Genomic DNA, 16,543 nt, shown 5'->3' on the forward strand with positions numbered 1-16,543 from the left:
GGCTGCCGCTGCGGCTGTTTCAGCCAATGAATTCCCTACAACGTGAACGCCATCACGCTGGTGACTCAGTGAGTGTGTCACGTGAGTCTTTGGTAGTTCTTTTTTCAAAAGAGCTACTTGTTCCCAGAGCAGTCTCTGCTTTATTGGTGCATCTGTGTCATCTTTGTAACCGTTCTGAATCCATGTCTGCAAATCCTTGTTATATGCTTTGACGCAGTAATATGAATCTGACACTATAAGTGTCGGGAATTCGCGATCCGCATTATCTAGCGCCATTTTCAAAGCTAATATTTCAGTTTGTTGTTCTGAATTGGTTTCTACTGAGTGTGTCTTTGTTAATAGAGGTCTTAGTTTACCTCCGCGCCACACTTCTTTTGTAATCTCACATGTGGGGTTGTATGCTTGTTCTCCCCAAACGGAGGGTTGAGCATGTCCGTCTGTATAGATTACACAGGCGTAATGTCGTAGAGGCAGAATGTCGATTGGCAGAGGATACGTCTTTTCATATTTTAGATTTTTCAATTCTTCTAATTCTGGATCAAAGTAGTAGTATACTTTGTCCGTTGTGATTGAATTCACCCATTGTATCCATTCCGGATTCAATGTTGTTGTTGGTAAATTACACGGTGTTGTTAGTGCCTCGAAGGCTGATTCAGCTGTTCTGACTGTGATATGTCTACCGTCAGCTATGTCTTTTTCTCTAGCTATTGCGGTTTGAACTGCTTGAACAATTTTTCCTTTGTTGCTGAATCTCTGTTCAGCTTTTGTGTACAAGTGTGATTTGAATGCAATTGGTACCTTATCTCCCTCATTAGAGGTTAGGTATGTGAATCCGCATCTCCCTGGGATGACTCGGATCACAAGGTTGCGTGTATTATCACGGGTTTCTAATTTTGTTTTAATTAGCATGTCTGTTTGTAAGGATCTCAAAATTTCTGTGTGTGCTTGAGTCCAACTGGATCTTTTAAAGTCTGGTTTAATTAGATCATAAAGGGGTTTGACCCTTTCTGCGTAATTTGCAATATATGTTCTTCCGAAATTTAGGAAGCCTAGAATTGACTGTAGGTTTTTTAGTGTTTTAGGAGCTTGGATTACGGCACATTTCTCTAGGAAATTGTCTGCCAGGCTTTTACCTTCACTTGATAACTCATATCCTAAGAATAGGACCGTCAGATGGGCAATTCTGGACTTTTTGAAGTTGAATTTGTAACCCTCTGCAGCGAAACCAAGTATTATGGTGTTCACTCTTTTCAAGTGAGTCTCCAAGTCATCATCTGTTAAGTAAATGTCATCGACATAAGATAATGCTTCATCATCATATAGTTGTAGTAATTCTGTTACTCTCGCTGAGAATACCCCCGGGCTGTTCTTGTACCCCTGGGCTAACCGACAGAATTGTTTTTGAGTGCCATTTACTGAGAAAGCTGTTAAATATCTGCTCTCTGGTGCTATGTTTTGACAAAAGAATCCATTGGAGATGTCCAAGGTTGTTTTGTATTTTTTGCGCACTATGTTATTCATTAGTGCAGTACTGTGTGAGTTTTGCACTGCAAAGGTTTTGCAGCATGTGTTAAGGTGTCGGTAATCCAAAACTAGACGATATGAGTTGTCTGGTTTGGCGACTGGAAACAAAGGATTGTTCATTTGTGAGGTGCAAGTTTCAATCACCCCCTGGTATTCTAGCTGATCTAGTATTTCATTTACTTGTTTTTTAGCTTCTTGCTTAATTGGGTACTGCCTTTGTGCAGTTGGTTGTGATTTTAACTGGATTTTGTGAGGAGGAGAATCCTCATCCCATCCTACATGATTTTTATATAAAGCAGGTGCTAAGGCCACTGCCCACTTTCTAGCAAGTGTATATTTTTTATGAATCGGTATTTGATTCGAGAAGGCAGGCATAATTACTTCTTCGCCATGAGGGCACTCCCTGACAAACTCTGGTGGCCAGTCTTTTTCAGCTAGAAGGATGTCATAGCCCTTGGATAGGTTATCCCAAAATAGTCCCCTTATTTTCCTAGTCTTATCTCCCTCTATACGTAATGTTATCTCGTATATTTTGTGGGGCTTGCTAACTCTGGTATCTGCAGTTTCCACTTGAAGGTATTCATTCGTGTCCACTGTCTCCAGATGATTCATAAGGACTTTGCGAGCTATGCTCACCTCTGCTGCGCTGTCTAGCATTGTCTGAGCCCACTCTCCGTTTTTCAGTTGTGTCCTCAGTATTCTCGGCATTGTTAACTACCTTGATACTGGCTACCTTCTTTTTTGGAAATTGTGATTTCTTTTTCAGTTGAGCAGGTTCCTTGTCTTTGGACTTGGCGTGCTCTTCTGATCGTCCTCTTCTTTCCGATTTCTGCGAGGAATTCTGAAAAGATTGAGAGGGACGTGTATCAATGTCTTGATATCTATCTGGTTTTTTAATATTATCCCTATTTCTAAGGTTATATCTATTCCCAGAGGGGTCACTCTGGGGTGACCTTTGTCTTGGGTTTGGAGATTTCTCTCTTCGCCTAGGCGACCTTCCTCTGGACTGGAATTTCTTTTCTTTAGGATTGGATTGTTTGTTTCCATCCCAGTTCTTTTTTGGTGAATTATTATTATTGTTAAAAAACATTTTTTCTGGACTTGTAGTCAGTTGCGGTTTTACTGGTATTCCACCTAGACTATCTCTGCCTAGTTCTTCATAGGATTTTTCTATGATTCTGGCAATTTCAGCTGGTTGGTCTGCTATATCTGTCTCTTTTAACCTCTGGCGGATCGCCACGTTTGCTGCTTCACCTTTTATGTTGGCTAATAATATAGCCGAGACCTGCTTGAAGTCTTTCAGTAGTTTCATACCAAGAGTTAAAGCAGGTTCTGGACCGTATTCATCTTGAATTTGTTTTAGCACATCTGGTATTACCGAAATGGATGGAACACCGTGCGTTTTTGTATAGATGGAAGCAAAGACTGTACCCCAAGTGTCACAGTCCTCAATGTGTGGTGCGATTCCCATTGGGAGACATATAGTCAGAATCCTGTGTTTTTCCAGCGGGGTGGTGTCAGGAAACACCGCCTCTATTTGGGTAATTTTCTGTGCCAACCAGAATGGTATCTGTTCCCGTTTAGCTGGAACTTTACCTAGGCAGGATTGGATGTTCTGTGGTGTAATTTTATTTGTGTTCCCCTGGTGAGGGGTCAGCTGTGGAAGTTTAATCGTTGGCTGAATTGTTGAAGTCCGCATTACATACTGAACTAATTGTCTGTGAATTTTTAGTAGTTGTTTTAGCTGTATTAACAGCTCTGCTGCAGGCATTCTTTCGATGTCTGGATGTGGTGTGTATCCGGCTAAGACCGGCCACGTTGCTCCTGGTCTTCCTAAAGGACCGAGCCTTGTAATGTGATTGTTATGTATTAGGGCGCCATCAAATAAGAGCAAATGCTCTTGGAATTTGAGTGGTACTTCCACCTCCTCGAAAGGAGTGTAAATGTCGGGTGGAACCTCTATTTTGTAATAGTGGAAGTACTTTGTTACAGCATTTGCTGCTGGAAAATGTATCCATGTATAGTATACCTCTGTCTGCCGATATTCGTGTGCCTCAATTACGAATATGACTGTGCCACCTCTAGGTGTCAGTCCATTTTCTATAAGTTTTAAGGTTATAGATCTCCTTTTAATGACCGGAATGAGTATTATATCCGCGTCTGCTGCTTGCATGGTAGCATCAGCATCTGCTATTTCAGTAGCTAATCTAATTGCCTCTTTCTCCATCACTGTCTCCCATTTTACTGACAGGATGGTATTATTTTTGTTTGCAGATCAGGTTTCTTATGGAAACAGAGATTAGATGCACAATATTCTGGAACTGTTTTATCCTTCAACGTTGACTAGACCAAGAACCATACATAGGAGTTCCCTCCTGCGAGGTTTTGGAGGATATAATAACCTTTCACCCACTCCAGACGTCTTTGGAGTATTTGGGAAAAGGGGTCTGAGTGAGAAAGCACGACTGAGTTACTCTAAATGTCTTACGTTAGTTTTATCGCCCTTTCCAAACGTGTTGGGCGCCATGTAGTGTAGTTCCTATTTTCCCAATAGGCTCTGCGCATTGGAATAGTACCTACAGCAGTAAAGGCCTAGGCCAGACGTTAACTAGGTCTACTACTGTCGATACTAGACTTAATTTTTGGGTTGGCCAGCTAAGCTCAGAGTTCGCTAGAAACTTTCTCGAATGTTCAAGGAAGGATTAACTCCCCTGATTAGACAAGAAGGGATTTAGTTTCTGACAACCATAGAACATGACAACTTTGCTCTCCCCTAATCAAGAGTCAATCTCAAGAGTCGTGTGAGCACAAGGCAATTATTTTACTCAGTCAGTACGTGCATTCTTAGTCTCATCAGAATGTAGAGAAAAGGAAGAGACGGGCGTGTTCAATAAAAGATGTTATTTATTGATCAGTCTCTTTTCTCGTACAAGAGAAATGGATCGATATTATTGCAATACTTATTGTTAAGTAAAGTGCATACATTAAAAGCAATAGTATAAAATAATACTGTAAAAACATTGATATGGTTTCTGAGCCATATGATGTTTAAAATGATTAAAATATATTTACATACACATATACATTTGACTAAACGTACTCAACTGGTGTTTCTAAATACGCCTACCCCGTGTACCTGACCTAAGTCTAATGCGTGGGCGGGAATAGAAAGTTACAGTTTAAGTTAAGTTTGTTTTTGCCAAGTGAATAACTAAAGAATTCTCTGTGAGGGGTTATTCAGTTCTGTACCTGGAATTTAGGATGAATGAGGAATGGTATCTCTTTCTCTGCTCTCGATATTCCAGGCTGCCTGCGAGGGCTACCCGGAAACGCCGGTGCTGGGTCTCTCGGCTTGAGATAGCAGCGCGTCTCTCAGCGCGTCAGGAAGGCGGGGCTGCTGCCTGCGGGGTCTGCTTCTGCTCTCGGCTTCGGCAAGTATGGCTGCTCCGTCTTGTCACCACGCGTGTGTTTGCATAGGGCAAGGTCGGCAATATTTATACCTTAAAGGTGCCGGGATTGACGTAAGGATGGACATAGGTACGTCAATAAAGATGTCATACGACTTGCTCGTTAGCACATTCTTTACTAAAGTTCTCTGTGAAATCAAAACAAATGGCCGCACGGATTATCCAGGTTGTCATAGGTTTGATTTGTTATGAGAACGTCGTATGCCTTATCAGGGGCTGGAGGAATGTCGCTTGTCTAATTAGATCTCAAGCGTTATGACCTAATCAGATAACACGTTCCTGTGCCGTAGTGTGACTGCGTCAGATAGCGGTATCTGCATCATGGGGGTTTTCTTGCCTCATGGGCTGACTGTTAGTTAACTAGCTAGGTAGTTTAACCAGAATAGGGTCAGGAATAGGGGGATCGATTCAGAACCTATAGAAATACACGACAGTAGGACACGTCCCACTTCATCATACTTAGTAAGTGATTTGTGTTCTCACCATTTTTATACTTCGTTCCTCATGCACCTTTCTAATTTCTTAAAAAGAATTTTACCATCACATTCTTGGTTTGTAGTGGTGGCGTTAGGAACTTTACCACAATTAGATGCTTTGGGCAGATTACTGAAAAGTTCTTCTGCCGCAGCCTCACGCTCGCGAACTGCATCCGCTGACATTCTGAGATCAATCTGTGTAGATATGGCGCTATGGTACTTCTCAGTCTGCCAGCCCAAGCAGGGAATAATAAAGTATATACAAGTACCACCATGTAGCGACATGAGCGCACACACAAGGGCACTAGGACCTGCCCAAGGGAAGGACGAAGGCGGGCAGAAAGGGAGGAGCCAGGAATGGGGACGACAGTTAGCCGATGAAGAGGAAAGAGAGCAGACGTGCATTAAAGTAGGTCCAACAGTTTGCCAGTGTCTGTGTCTCCGTGGCCGCCAAGACATTACACACCTGACCGGTGATTCACCTGATCGGCAATTGTTCAGTAAGTCTGTGAAAATAAAATAAAAGTGGAGAGTTAAAAAACACAGCCCCCTGACTGTACGTTCATACCTTCCTTTGTTTTAAAAATATCAGTAATATTTTACGTGTGCATCACCAAGTGAAGAAACATGAACTCAAAGTACTATGTGAACACATCTAGTATGGCTCCCAAAAGGAGCTTCATAAAAAAGTCAAACACTCTGTGTTCAAGGAGGTTATTCTAGATCCGTATGTAACTTAAAAAAAATAAAGAACACTGTGGTGCTCCCGAAGTTTTTGTATTTATTCATGAATGTCCCCATTCCCCTCACAGCGCACTTCTTCCGCAGATTCCGAACACTTACAATCACTCTTGTCTGGGCCTGTCGGCAGCCGAGAATTGCATATAATATACTCACCCTCCCATTGTCGTGCTGTGAACTGGGGGCCCCGGATTTCAAACTATACGCCCTTAGCGCCCAAGCCATCTTTCTCCACTTCTGGCTCCACCCGACACCTTTCCAACTGTACGTTGCAGTTGAGGCTGATCTTGCTGTCCCCTGGCCGCTCCTGACCACTCTTTTTTCTGGTGATAAGTCAGGGTCCGCGCTTACCACTCCAAAGTTCTACCTCTGCATGCCAACCTATTTAGGTGCACCCCAGAGGACCGCATCTTACTCAACCGGTAGACACAGCTCGACTAAATCAGGAACCAGGCGTCTGAATGCTGTGTGCTCGCGCTGGTGAAACAACTAGACCACGCGTTGGGGGACAAAATGACGGTCTCGACAGAACCTCTTGTACAGTTCCATTAGTCTGAACTGTTCTTTGACCCAAAATTCCCCAAAATCTTGAAAAAATTAGTTCCTCTTTTTCTGTGTTATTGAAGAGTATACAAAGGATATAAAAAGGATGATATCCTAGATGAGGGCTCTCATATATATAGCTGTCAGTTGGTACAACATGGGTATTGGTGTCTTAAGTGCCACTATTCTTTGTCTGTCAAGGTGGTCCTGAAGTGTAATGGGACTTCATTATAAAAGGGTATGAGAAAACAATGATGTCATGGGGATGAGGTTGAAAACCAATGAAAATAATTATAACTTAAATGTACCGGTATGTACAAAAGTACACAAAAGAGTCTGCGGTGTATGTGTGGTCCATGGGTTAAAACGCCGCTGAACGAAGATTGAGAGGAGAGACCCAGAGTCCCTCAGGTCGTGATTTCAACGTTTATTTTACGCAGAAAGCTACCGACTATCAAACCAAGAAAAAGAGAATCCCCTGAGGAAGGGCAGTATTGCTTGAAATGCATTGGGAAGTCAAAACTGATTAATATGTGATATGATGACAATATTACAAAAGGAAGAAATCATGAAAATAAAAAAATAAGAAAATTTGAAAATAAAATGGAATGAAAGCATCTACATGACTCTTGTTACTGATTAAAGAAAATAGAAAGGAGTGCGAGGCAGGGGTGATTCTTGAGGTACAGGAACCACATGCAATACATATTATCGTTCAAGCCATCGGTATGAGTCTTGAGTGTAAAGACCCACTGCTGTTCCCTTTCAAGCAGTCTTGAGTCTGAATCCACCACGTCACGTATGTGTTCTAGGATAACTCACTGGTAATCCTGTGCTGTATGTTTCTTCTCTTTGTAGTGGGTTGACATCCTAGTGATCGCTCAGCCACAGCTTGAATTGTTGCGATATTCGCATATACTCGTTTTTATCTTTCTGGTTGTCATACTTAAATAGTGTAGATTACACTAGCAAGTTACCAAGTATACCACCTTTGTGTGTTGCAGTTGGTGAAGTTTTTCAATTGGTAGGTCATATGGGTATTGAAAAAGACTGTTTTTGTTGGTTTTGTCAGATGGCAGGCACGGCAGCTGCCACATGGGTAATAACCCATGACAGGTGTTCTAGTACTCTGTAAATATGCAATGCCACTCTGTCCTTTTCTGGGATGTGTGCGTACTAATAGGTCTTTGAGGCTTCTCGTTTGTGGTAGAACATGGGCCTGGTATTCACTATTTAGAATATGCCAATATTTATTGATAATTTTTGTCACCGTGTTGGATGCTATGTTATAGGTGGTGATACATATTGGTCGTTCCTACCTGTCCTTCTGTGGTGGGTTTTCCAGTAGGGCATTCCAATTGGTGCTCATTGTTTTCGCTCGGGATATCAACTTGTGTGGCTATTTTTTAGTTTGGTTGCTAGGTGGTCTGCTTGTGTTTTGTAATCTCTTAATGTGGAACAGTTTCTCCTCAGTCTCAAGAACTGCCTGAAAGGAAGGTTCTCCCTCCGATGCCTAGGACGAAAACTGTCATATAATAAAAGGCAGTTTTTGCAATGTTTTTCATGGGTAATGGTTTTTAAAAAAAACTTGATCCACTTTTATATTCAGTTCAAGAAATGCCAGTTCTTGTTGGCTCATGGTGTGGGTGAATTTGAGAAATCCATTATGTGTATTCAGCCATCCCAGGAAATAGTTGGGTGTCACTTTGTTACCCTCTCAGATGATCAGATCATTGTTTCTTGTATCTTTTCCCCAACCTTATGTTTCAAGAAAAGATTCTGGGGGTCAAAGATCTTCTCTGTTTCCACCACCCCCACCCCCACTCCTATTTTACAACATCATCTTTATCATTATAGAGTCAAAGAAAGTGCTCCCACCTAGTTCGTAGGTCGCAGCACGCCTCATTCACAACAGGATAGACCCGATGATGAAGCATGCCACCAAGGGGTAACTCTGGTGAGTGAGGGTTTCACAAGAGACCGTTTTTTTCCTCCAGTTGAGGGTCGACCTTCTGAACTTAGCTGGATTCCCTAACTGACATTCATCATGGAGAAAATATGAATGTCGTTAAGTGTAGGTGTTCATGTCCTTGTGATTCAACCACTGGGATATTGAGACTGGTACTTCGCTGTTATTCTTTTCAGAATCTTTTGAAGAATAACATTTCTATTGCAAGGGTGGTAGCTTTTTTTGCAACAACTGTCCTAGACATGATATGAAAAAGATATTTCTGTAAAATGCAGTCTTTTGTGTCATGTCAATCATATAGCCTGAAATTGCTTTGACTGGTAGGACATAGTTGCTGCTTGGCCTAACTATCAGTGGTCACAGAACAATGAGGTAACCCAAAATTAACCCAAAGGACCTGGGTAACTTATGATACAGACAAACAAAGGTCCGATCGGAAGTTTGTTTGACGTAACTATCAAGCAAAAGTATGTTATCTGCATAAGTTGTGACATTTGATTAGGTTTCATATTCTAGTTTGTTGTATGTTGTGAAATTGCTTCAAAGTGGACGAAGCTCCTTGTAAATTCGTCATTTCTGTCCTTGGGTTGGGGCAATTTAGTTTTTGTAATCATCTGGGCACACATAGTGTACAATTTAGTAATAAAATAGGGTACGAAGAAATTGTGTTGCAGTCAGAAAGGATGGATACTAAGTAATCTTCGTAGGGTCTTGATTAACATTCGAAAAATGTCTTCCCACTTGTCCCTCCATCTGACAGTGAATTGAGTCTCCTCTGGCTGTTTTTCTGGATAGTGCTGCAATTGGGCTTTATCTCCACCCCTTCCCGTCTGAATGAGTTAGTGCTTCTCAGGAACCCGTCTGGCATTTTCACAGACTTGTGTCTGCTGGGTCTGTTAGGTTGTAAAATGCTTCTGGATCAAACCTTGCTGGAGACCATTTCTGCTCCCTGTTTTTTTAGGTCTCGGCTAGAAGTGTGTGAAGCGCGTTCTCGCCAGAGAACTATAGCTGTCGGCTCAGCCGACAACGAGTGGAGACAAGAGATGGCCACGCGCACATTAAGAAGCATAGCCGAGTCGGATTCCGACGCGCGCCTTGGGATTGGGTCGCGCGCGTCAGAATCGGACTCTGCCATGCGCCTTGGGATTGGATCGCGCGTGTGAGCTTCTACCGTAGACCGCTCACGTCGCGCGGCTCGTATTTTTCAGTTTCGTTTTGAGTTGTTACTCGTGCGTGTGACCGGTGGAGAGGAGTCGAGCGTCGGCACCCGCGGAGGCATTGCTAAGCGCAGGGGGGAGACAGCGTCCTGGATAGCAGCTCGTCCCCACGAGGTAGCGACCACCCTGTTGACGAGCACAGAGGAGTCGGAGCCCAGGTAAAGTCTGCGCTATATAAAAACGCAACGATACTTTTTTGTTGCAATTAAACAGCTTTTCATATTTGTATCTGTCGGCTGGCATTACCGAGCCGTGGAATGAAAGGCGCAGGCCACAAACGCGCTGTAAGCAAAATAGTGAACTGTCCCGGGTGCGACGGGGCTGAAAGAAAGGCCGTCTTTATCACGGTAGTTGTTGATGGGACGCGCTGTGCTAAGCAGAGCACGTCACCACACGTGGGATGCGCCACTGCATAGCATGTGAGATGGCGCTACGAGACAGGGGCGCTTCAGGGCGTTGGACGAATGGAGAAGGGAGCTGGCACAGTGCGTACACACCGGAAACAGCAAGGCAGCTGCACACCCTGAAAGCTCTCCAGCGCTTACTACTTCTCTGTGCTAGGGAAGGACACGACATCTGGGTGAGATGAAGCTGCGCTTCAGGGCGTTGGGCGAATGGAGAAGGGAGCTGGCACAGTGCGTACACACCGGAAACAGCAAGGCAGCTGCACACCCTGAAAGCTCTCCAGCGCTTACTACTTCTCTGCGCTAGGGAAGGACGCGACATCTGGGTGAGATGAAGCTGCCTAAGAGGGGAAGCTCTCCATCACTTACTACTTGTGTGCGCCTCCCTGTGCTTGTGTGCGCTACACTGTGCTTGTTATTGGTTAAAATGAACCCCAGGCTGGCAGGCATGATAGACGGTCTCCATCCCCCAGTCCCACTTATCTGCAATTCCTGCTCTGGAACACACATAGTGGGCCACATCAGCAAATGCTGCTGCTGTTCCAGCTGGTGCTAGGTCCGAGTTAGCATTGGGGATTTTTATGAATGGAAATGCTAAGGGACACATGCTCACTAGAGCATGTCTCCCACTCGAAAGTCTTGACTGCCTCACTCATCACAGAAAGTACGAGAGGCAGTCAGGCACTTAAGCAGCACCAAGCACGGGCTTACAGCCCTTGTTTAATTTAAAAAAAAGTTTATGGGGACGGAAATTGCTCTTTGCAATTACTATCCACATAACTTGTTTTTTTCTGTGTGCAGTTTCTGTTTGAAGTATGTAAGGTAAGGCATAGAAATACATGTTCTAGGTGACTTAGCTCATTTCTGTACCGGCTGGGACAGTAACATTTCGGTGCTGCGGGTAGAAAACCAGTTGGGTGTCAGACCTGGAGTCAGGCACCTGGAGCAGAGAAGAGACGCCTCTCTGCAGAACTTCGTCGATTCACAGAGCCTCGTGCGCCCGCGAGCTGTGCCTCAGGCGCACACCCGCCGTGCAGGAGTAGCCCCATGTGTAGTCTTCACACATGATATATATCGAGAGCATTGTCATGTCAAATCAGGGCAGCACCAGGAGGGGAGCACAAACTGGTGGGTGTAGGTTAAAGTACTTTGCAGCAGAGACACAACACATCTTTTAAAGCTAAATGCACAGCAAGTACAACTACACACGCAGAAAGGGAGTCTCACATGTGCCTTACAAGAGTTTCACATTTAATCGTGGGAGTCTGTAACCACTGCCGATTCCTACAAGAAGTTCTGGAATCCTTTGCAAATACCAGCGAGATCGGAATCTTACCCCAGTGCAAAAGTAAATTTTCAGTAGTAAATCTTCAAACTGACAGGAACCACGGGGCTTGTAAACAGCAGACAGAAACTATTGGAAGAAGTGGAAAGATGCATGAACTTCACTAAAGAGCCGAGCGATCCACTGAAAGCTCGAGCCAGGCAGCGCAAGGTCCTCTTAGAACCTCGAGCCCAGAACGAGCCGAGCTTTTATGTGGCGTCTGCCTGACATTCTCTGCCAGAGCTGTGACTGCGAACTGGGGCACTAAGGCTGAGTCTCTGCTGGGCTCAAATTCCTGTGATTCTGGGGAAATACCTGGGCCCAGTTCACGAAAGAGGCAGGATATGTGCTAGTTAGGGAATGTTGTATATGAAGGAGTGTGAGTAAGTTGCTGTCTCCTAGTTTGTCAACTGTTGCATCAGTCAGTTTGCTGGATCTCACTACGTAAGATGGGATAAGGCTGCCCCTTTCGCTTGAGTACAGAAGGTAGGGCACCACCCACTACAATGAAATGAGCGGTGCATAAATGGGGCTAGTATTTATATACACTATGCGAGTGGAGGGTGCCCTGTTTATTTCTATCCTTAGATTCCTCTTTTTAATGCACACATGAATCCCATCCATCCATCCATCCATCCACCCATCCACCCACCCATCCATCCCCTCCACTCCATCCATCCATCCCCTCCACTCCATCCATCTCCCACTCCATCCATCCATCCCCTCCACGCCATCCATCCATCCATCCATCCCCCACTCCATCGCTATCATCTTGCAAATCATCTTTATACACCAATACAGACTTTGCTAAAAATTTAATGCAACACATTGTCATATACAATGGCAATAACTCGAACGTTAATGCTGCGCGACCTATTGCATGGCAAATGCTTGTTTTTAAGCGCTGATAATCACATGCGCTAGAAACAACTTCACTGTTGCATCTGGGAATATTTAGCTTTCTTGTACCCAGAGCCATCCTGGGGCTGATAAGGATCATAAGAGGGATCTTCATGGAAGGACGTTTTACGTCATGTCTCGAGATTTACACCTTGCATGCACTATTTGTGATGTATTTCACTAGGTTTGTACGGGTGCAATGACCTACTAAAACATACCTTTTTTGAACAATAGTATATATTGAGTTTCTTTCACAAAAAGACTGCTTGATGTCGAACATTGATTAAGTGTAAGACAGTTTTGGGGGGAATAAGAGTTCTACCTTGTGAGATGTAGCTGCTGATGTTTGGCATTTGTCCTTGAACTTTCATCAGGTTATCGGATCAGATTAGGATCCAGTACTGACAAGAAGGACACTGGCCGTCTGCACGTAGATTTCGCACGAGCCCGCGATGACTTCTATGAGTGGGAATGTAAGCAGAGGATGCTGGCACGAGAGGAGCGACATCGACGAAGGATGGAGGAAGACCGCTTTCGCCCCCCTTCTCCACCCCCTGTGGTACACTACTCCGACCATGAATGCAGCATTGTGTCTGAAAAACTGAAAGGTACTGCACCTACCTGTATACATTTTACAGTTCTTTCACTTCTGCAGTGAGGCTGGACATCAAAATGGTCTTTGTTATCTAGTCTTATGTTAAATGCTAAATAATTATTTATATTTGTAGCTCTCCTTGCTACGGAATGCACCACACATGAGGGTAGAGCAAAAAAAGAGCCATGTGGTAGAAAAGGATCTAGAATGAGATCAGTGAATTTTACTAAACAGCAAGGCGATTATAGGGAAGCTTAAAAAAAAGCAAGCATTGGTAATGGCAATAGGCCTGGCTTTAATGTGCCAGCGTAGGATGAACACAGGCATTCATAAATGCTGTTTCCTTTCTTTGTGTGGACCAATGCTGTTTAGCACATTAAAGCCTGCCCTGTTGGATTGCATATGCTGGAAAAAGTAGTTTAAAAATTGGTAACGTCTCCTTGAAGTGTCTGCGGGTATAAGGGATTAGTTGACACTCGCACTCAATCTTACTCTCTCTCGCTTGCACTCATTCACTTATTCTTGTTCACACTTGCACTTGCCTTACTTACTCTGACCAGTTCTCACTGACTCTTGCAGTCTCCCTCATCCTCACTCTTACCTGCTCAATCTCACTTACTCTCACTCAGTTCCACTCATTCTCACTCCCTTCTGATTTACTCACTCAGTCTCTCATTCGGACTCTCTCAATGTCACGGACTCACTCATTCTCACTTAGTTTCACTCAGGCTCTCTCTGATTCACTCATTCCCACTCAACTCCATCATTCTCACCTAGTCTCCCCTGACTCACTTGTTCTCCCTGATTCACCTAGTCCCACTCATTTCAATTCACTTATACCCAGTTCTCACTCATGCTGACTCACTTAGTCTTACTCAATTACAGTCAGTGTGTCATTTTCAGTCACTCTCACTCGTTCTCACCGATTCACCCAGTACCATTAATTCTAATTGACTCAGTCCCACTCCCACTTATACTCTCGATATCACCCTGACTCACTCAGTCTTGCTCATTCACACTCATTCTGACTCAATCTCAGCCGGAATCATTCAGACTCAATCATTCTCCCTCAGTCTGACCTAGTCATTTTCACTCAGACAATAACTCACTCAGTCTCAAACAGTAATACTCAGTTACAGCCACTGCCATTCACCCTCACTCATTCATTCTCACTTGCAGTCATTCTCACTCACTTTGACTCACCCATTCACTGACACTCTCTCACTTTCACTCACGCACACACATAGACACATTGACATCTTCACTCAGACAACCGCTCTCTCAGGGACACATACTCACTCTAAGGCACACACACAGAGCAGGTAAGAGTATTTTTTTCTTACCTTGATGCCTGTGTAGGTCCCATTTTTACTCCTGCTGCTTCCAGTTCTTGAAACTGAAACCTCAATCCTGCTCAGACACCGATTCGAGGGTTTAATTTATTCTATTTCACCCCACCCTTACCTAACTCTGTGACAGTTGGGCAAGGGCGGGTGACTCGCTGACTGGCGTGTAGCCACGGGCGCTGCAGGGCTTAACCCTGCAGCACCCAAGGCTACCTATACCCGTGAAGTTTTATAGATAGGGAGGCACTCGGGCCTGGGCTGGGGGTTTCACCAGCCCTAGATACTCTCTGAAGACTAGTTAAGGCTCCTTTGTGCGCCTTCACCAGCCATCAGACAGTATCACTAGCTGTCTCGGGCGCATGCTGGACTGCATTTTCTTCATTCTACCAAGCGTGAATAATGGATTTTTATTATTCACTCCAGGTATAATAAAAACAGCCAGAAAACAAGAGACGAGCGTAACCCTGGAGCCCTAAAGGAAGAGCCGCCACAAATTATAGCTTTCTGTAAAGAATTGAATGTGACAGGGTGATGATTGAGTCTACCTCAGTCCGTCCTGCATTCTGGTGGAAGCACTTTCTGGAAGTTGAAATGATGCATTAAATAGCAGGAGGTGAACGCGTAATACTCCGCTGTGTGGAGCCAAAGTCCACTCTATGTATATTTTAAAGAACTGGGAACAATATGTCTTGAAGACCGCGTCCCTGTGAGATCTTTAACTTGAAAAAATAGGCCAACACATCCTGAATACTCCATTTCCTGGAAACTTTGTTATGTACCTGGGGAAAAACTTTAAAAAGTAGTGCCTTTTCTGTTTGTTGTATAATTTGACCCTCAGATGGCTTGGCCTCTGTTGCTGTTAGTGGTACCTTTTTTTAGAGGATCTGCCCTGAAAGCTTCATCAAGGTTTAGAACTAAAAAGCTTGTTTGATTTGGAAGAATGCACTATATGGCAGCTACACCCTGAGCCTCTGTTTTGTCCACCTTTTGAATTATCTTTTTATTGTTTTCCTTCAATAACAGAAAAAGAAAAGAAACATAAAAATCACCGCAGCAAGTCGTATGTAGATTGATAACATAGCACAGCAGGTTACAGCAATGTGGCAAGGAACGTTCATATTATTTTGGAAATCCAGCATGACTGAGCCTCAGTGTTTATGCAGGGTGGCACTAGTGTATTAGAGTCGCATTGTAAAGGTGTATATGTATCAGACATTTTAAGCCATATCAGATCAGAATATTGTGCCCATACCATTTGCCATGGTCTCACTATGTCCTGAGGAGTAGCGTTTTATTGATGTGGACATTCTGGTACAGGAGCTGAGTGCATATTTTGTCACTGAGGTTGAGGTTGGATCTCCCTTAACTAGCAATCAGCGCGACGATCCCCAAATATCTTTATGCCTGGAGGTGATGGGTTGCAGTTCTGCATAGCCCTCTGCTCTTTCATGGCACATTGTCATGTTGCGTAGCCAGTTGGTTATTATGGGTACTGTGTCTCTGCGCCAGTGCTTCACAATTCGCTTGGCTCGAAGTGGGGCTATCACTTCAAATCTTATAGCAGTTGCTGGAATTAGTCAAACATGTTTAAGCAGAACAGTCATTTCGTTGGGAATTAACCTATGTCCAGTCATTTGTTATATGTGATTAAATGTGTTTCCTCCCAGAATCTGTGTATTGGAGCACATGTTGCATCGTAGACATCGGTGTGTACCTTGTCAATCTATTTTATGTTGGCTGATTGACCTGTGGTATGTCCTGCAAAGGAATTTGTAGTGAACAATATCATCTCTATGGTTTATGGACACCGTTTTTGTCTTCTGACAGCAGTAATTCCAAACATCTCTAAATCAGCCTCCCAAGCCTGCCTATGGTGCTGTACACCAGCTTGTCGCTTTTCAGTTATCAGCCTGGGACGGCGAAGTGAGCTAAAGAACAATGATGGATTCAACCCAGATATGTAATTGGGCGTGAGTCTCTAAAAAGTTTCAGCAGTCCGTCCATCATCTCCTTGTGTTTGCTAATGTATAGGTAAGT

The 16,543-nt window shown here is 43.8% G+C and overlaps 1 protein-coding gene across 4 annotated transcripts in view; it reads left to right on the plus strand.

The window, feature by feature from the left end:
* The window catches only part of ENOX2 (ecto-NOX disulfide-thiol exchanger 2), a 1,184,097-nt gene that overhangs the window by 853,784 nt on the left and 313,770 nt on the right, over positions 1 to 16,543 (plus strand). For all 4 annotated transcript variants that reach the window (XM_078688351.1, XM_078688354.1, XM_078688355.1 and 1 more), the window contains one exon: positions 12,940 to 13,173. In XM_078688351.1, the coding sequence (XP_078544477.1) occupies positions 12,940 to 13,173 (234 nt within the window). The remainder of the gene's footprint in view (positions 1 to 12,939; positions 13,174 to 16,543) is intronic.

The sequence above is a fragment of the Lissotriton helveticus genome, chromosome 4_1 (assembly GCF_964261635.1).
Source record: "Lissotriton helveticus chromosome 4_1, aLisHel1.1, whole genome shotgun sequence".
Lineage (NCBI taxonomy): Eukaryota > Metazoa > Chordata > Amphibia > Caudata > Salamandridae > Lissotriton > Lissotriton helveticus.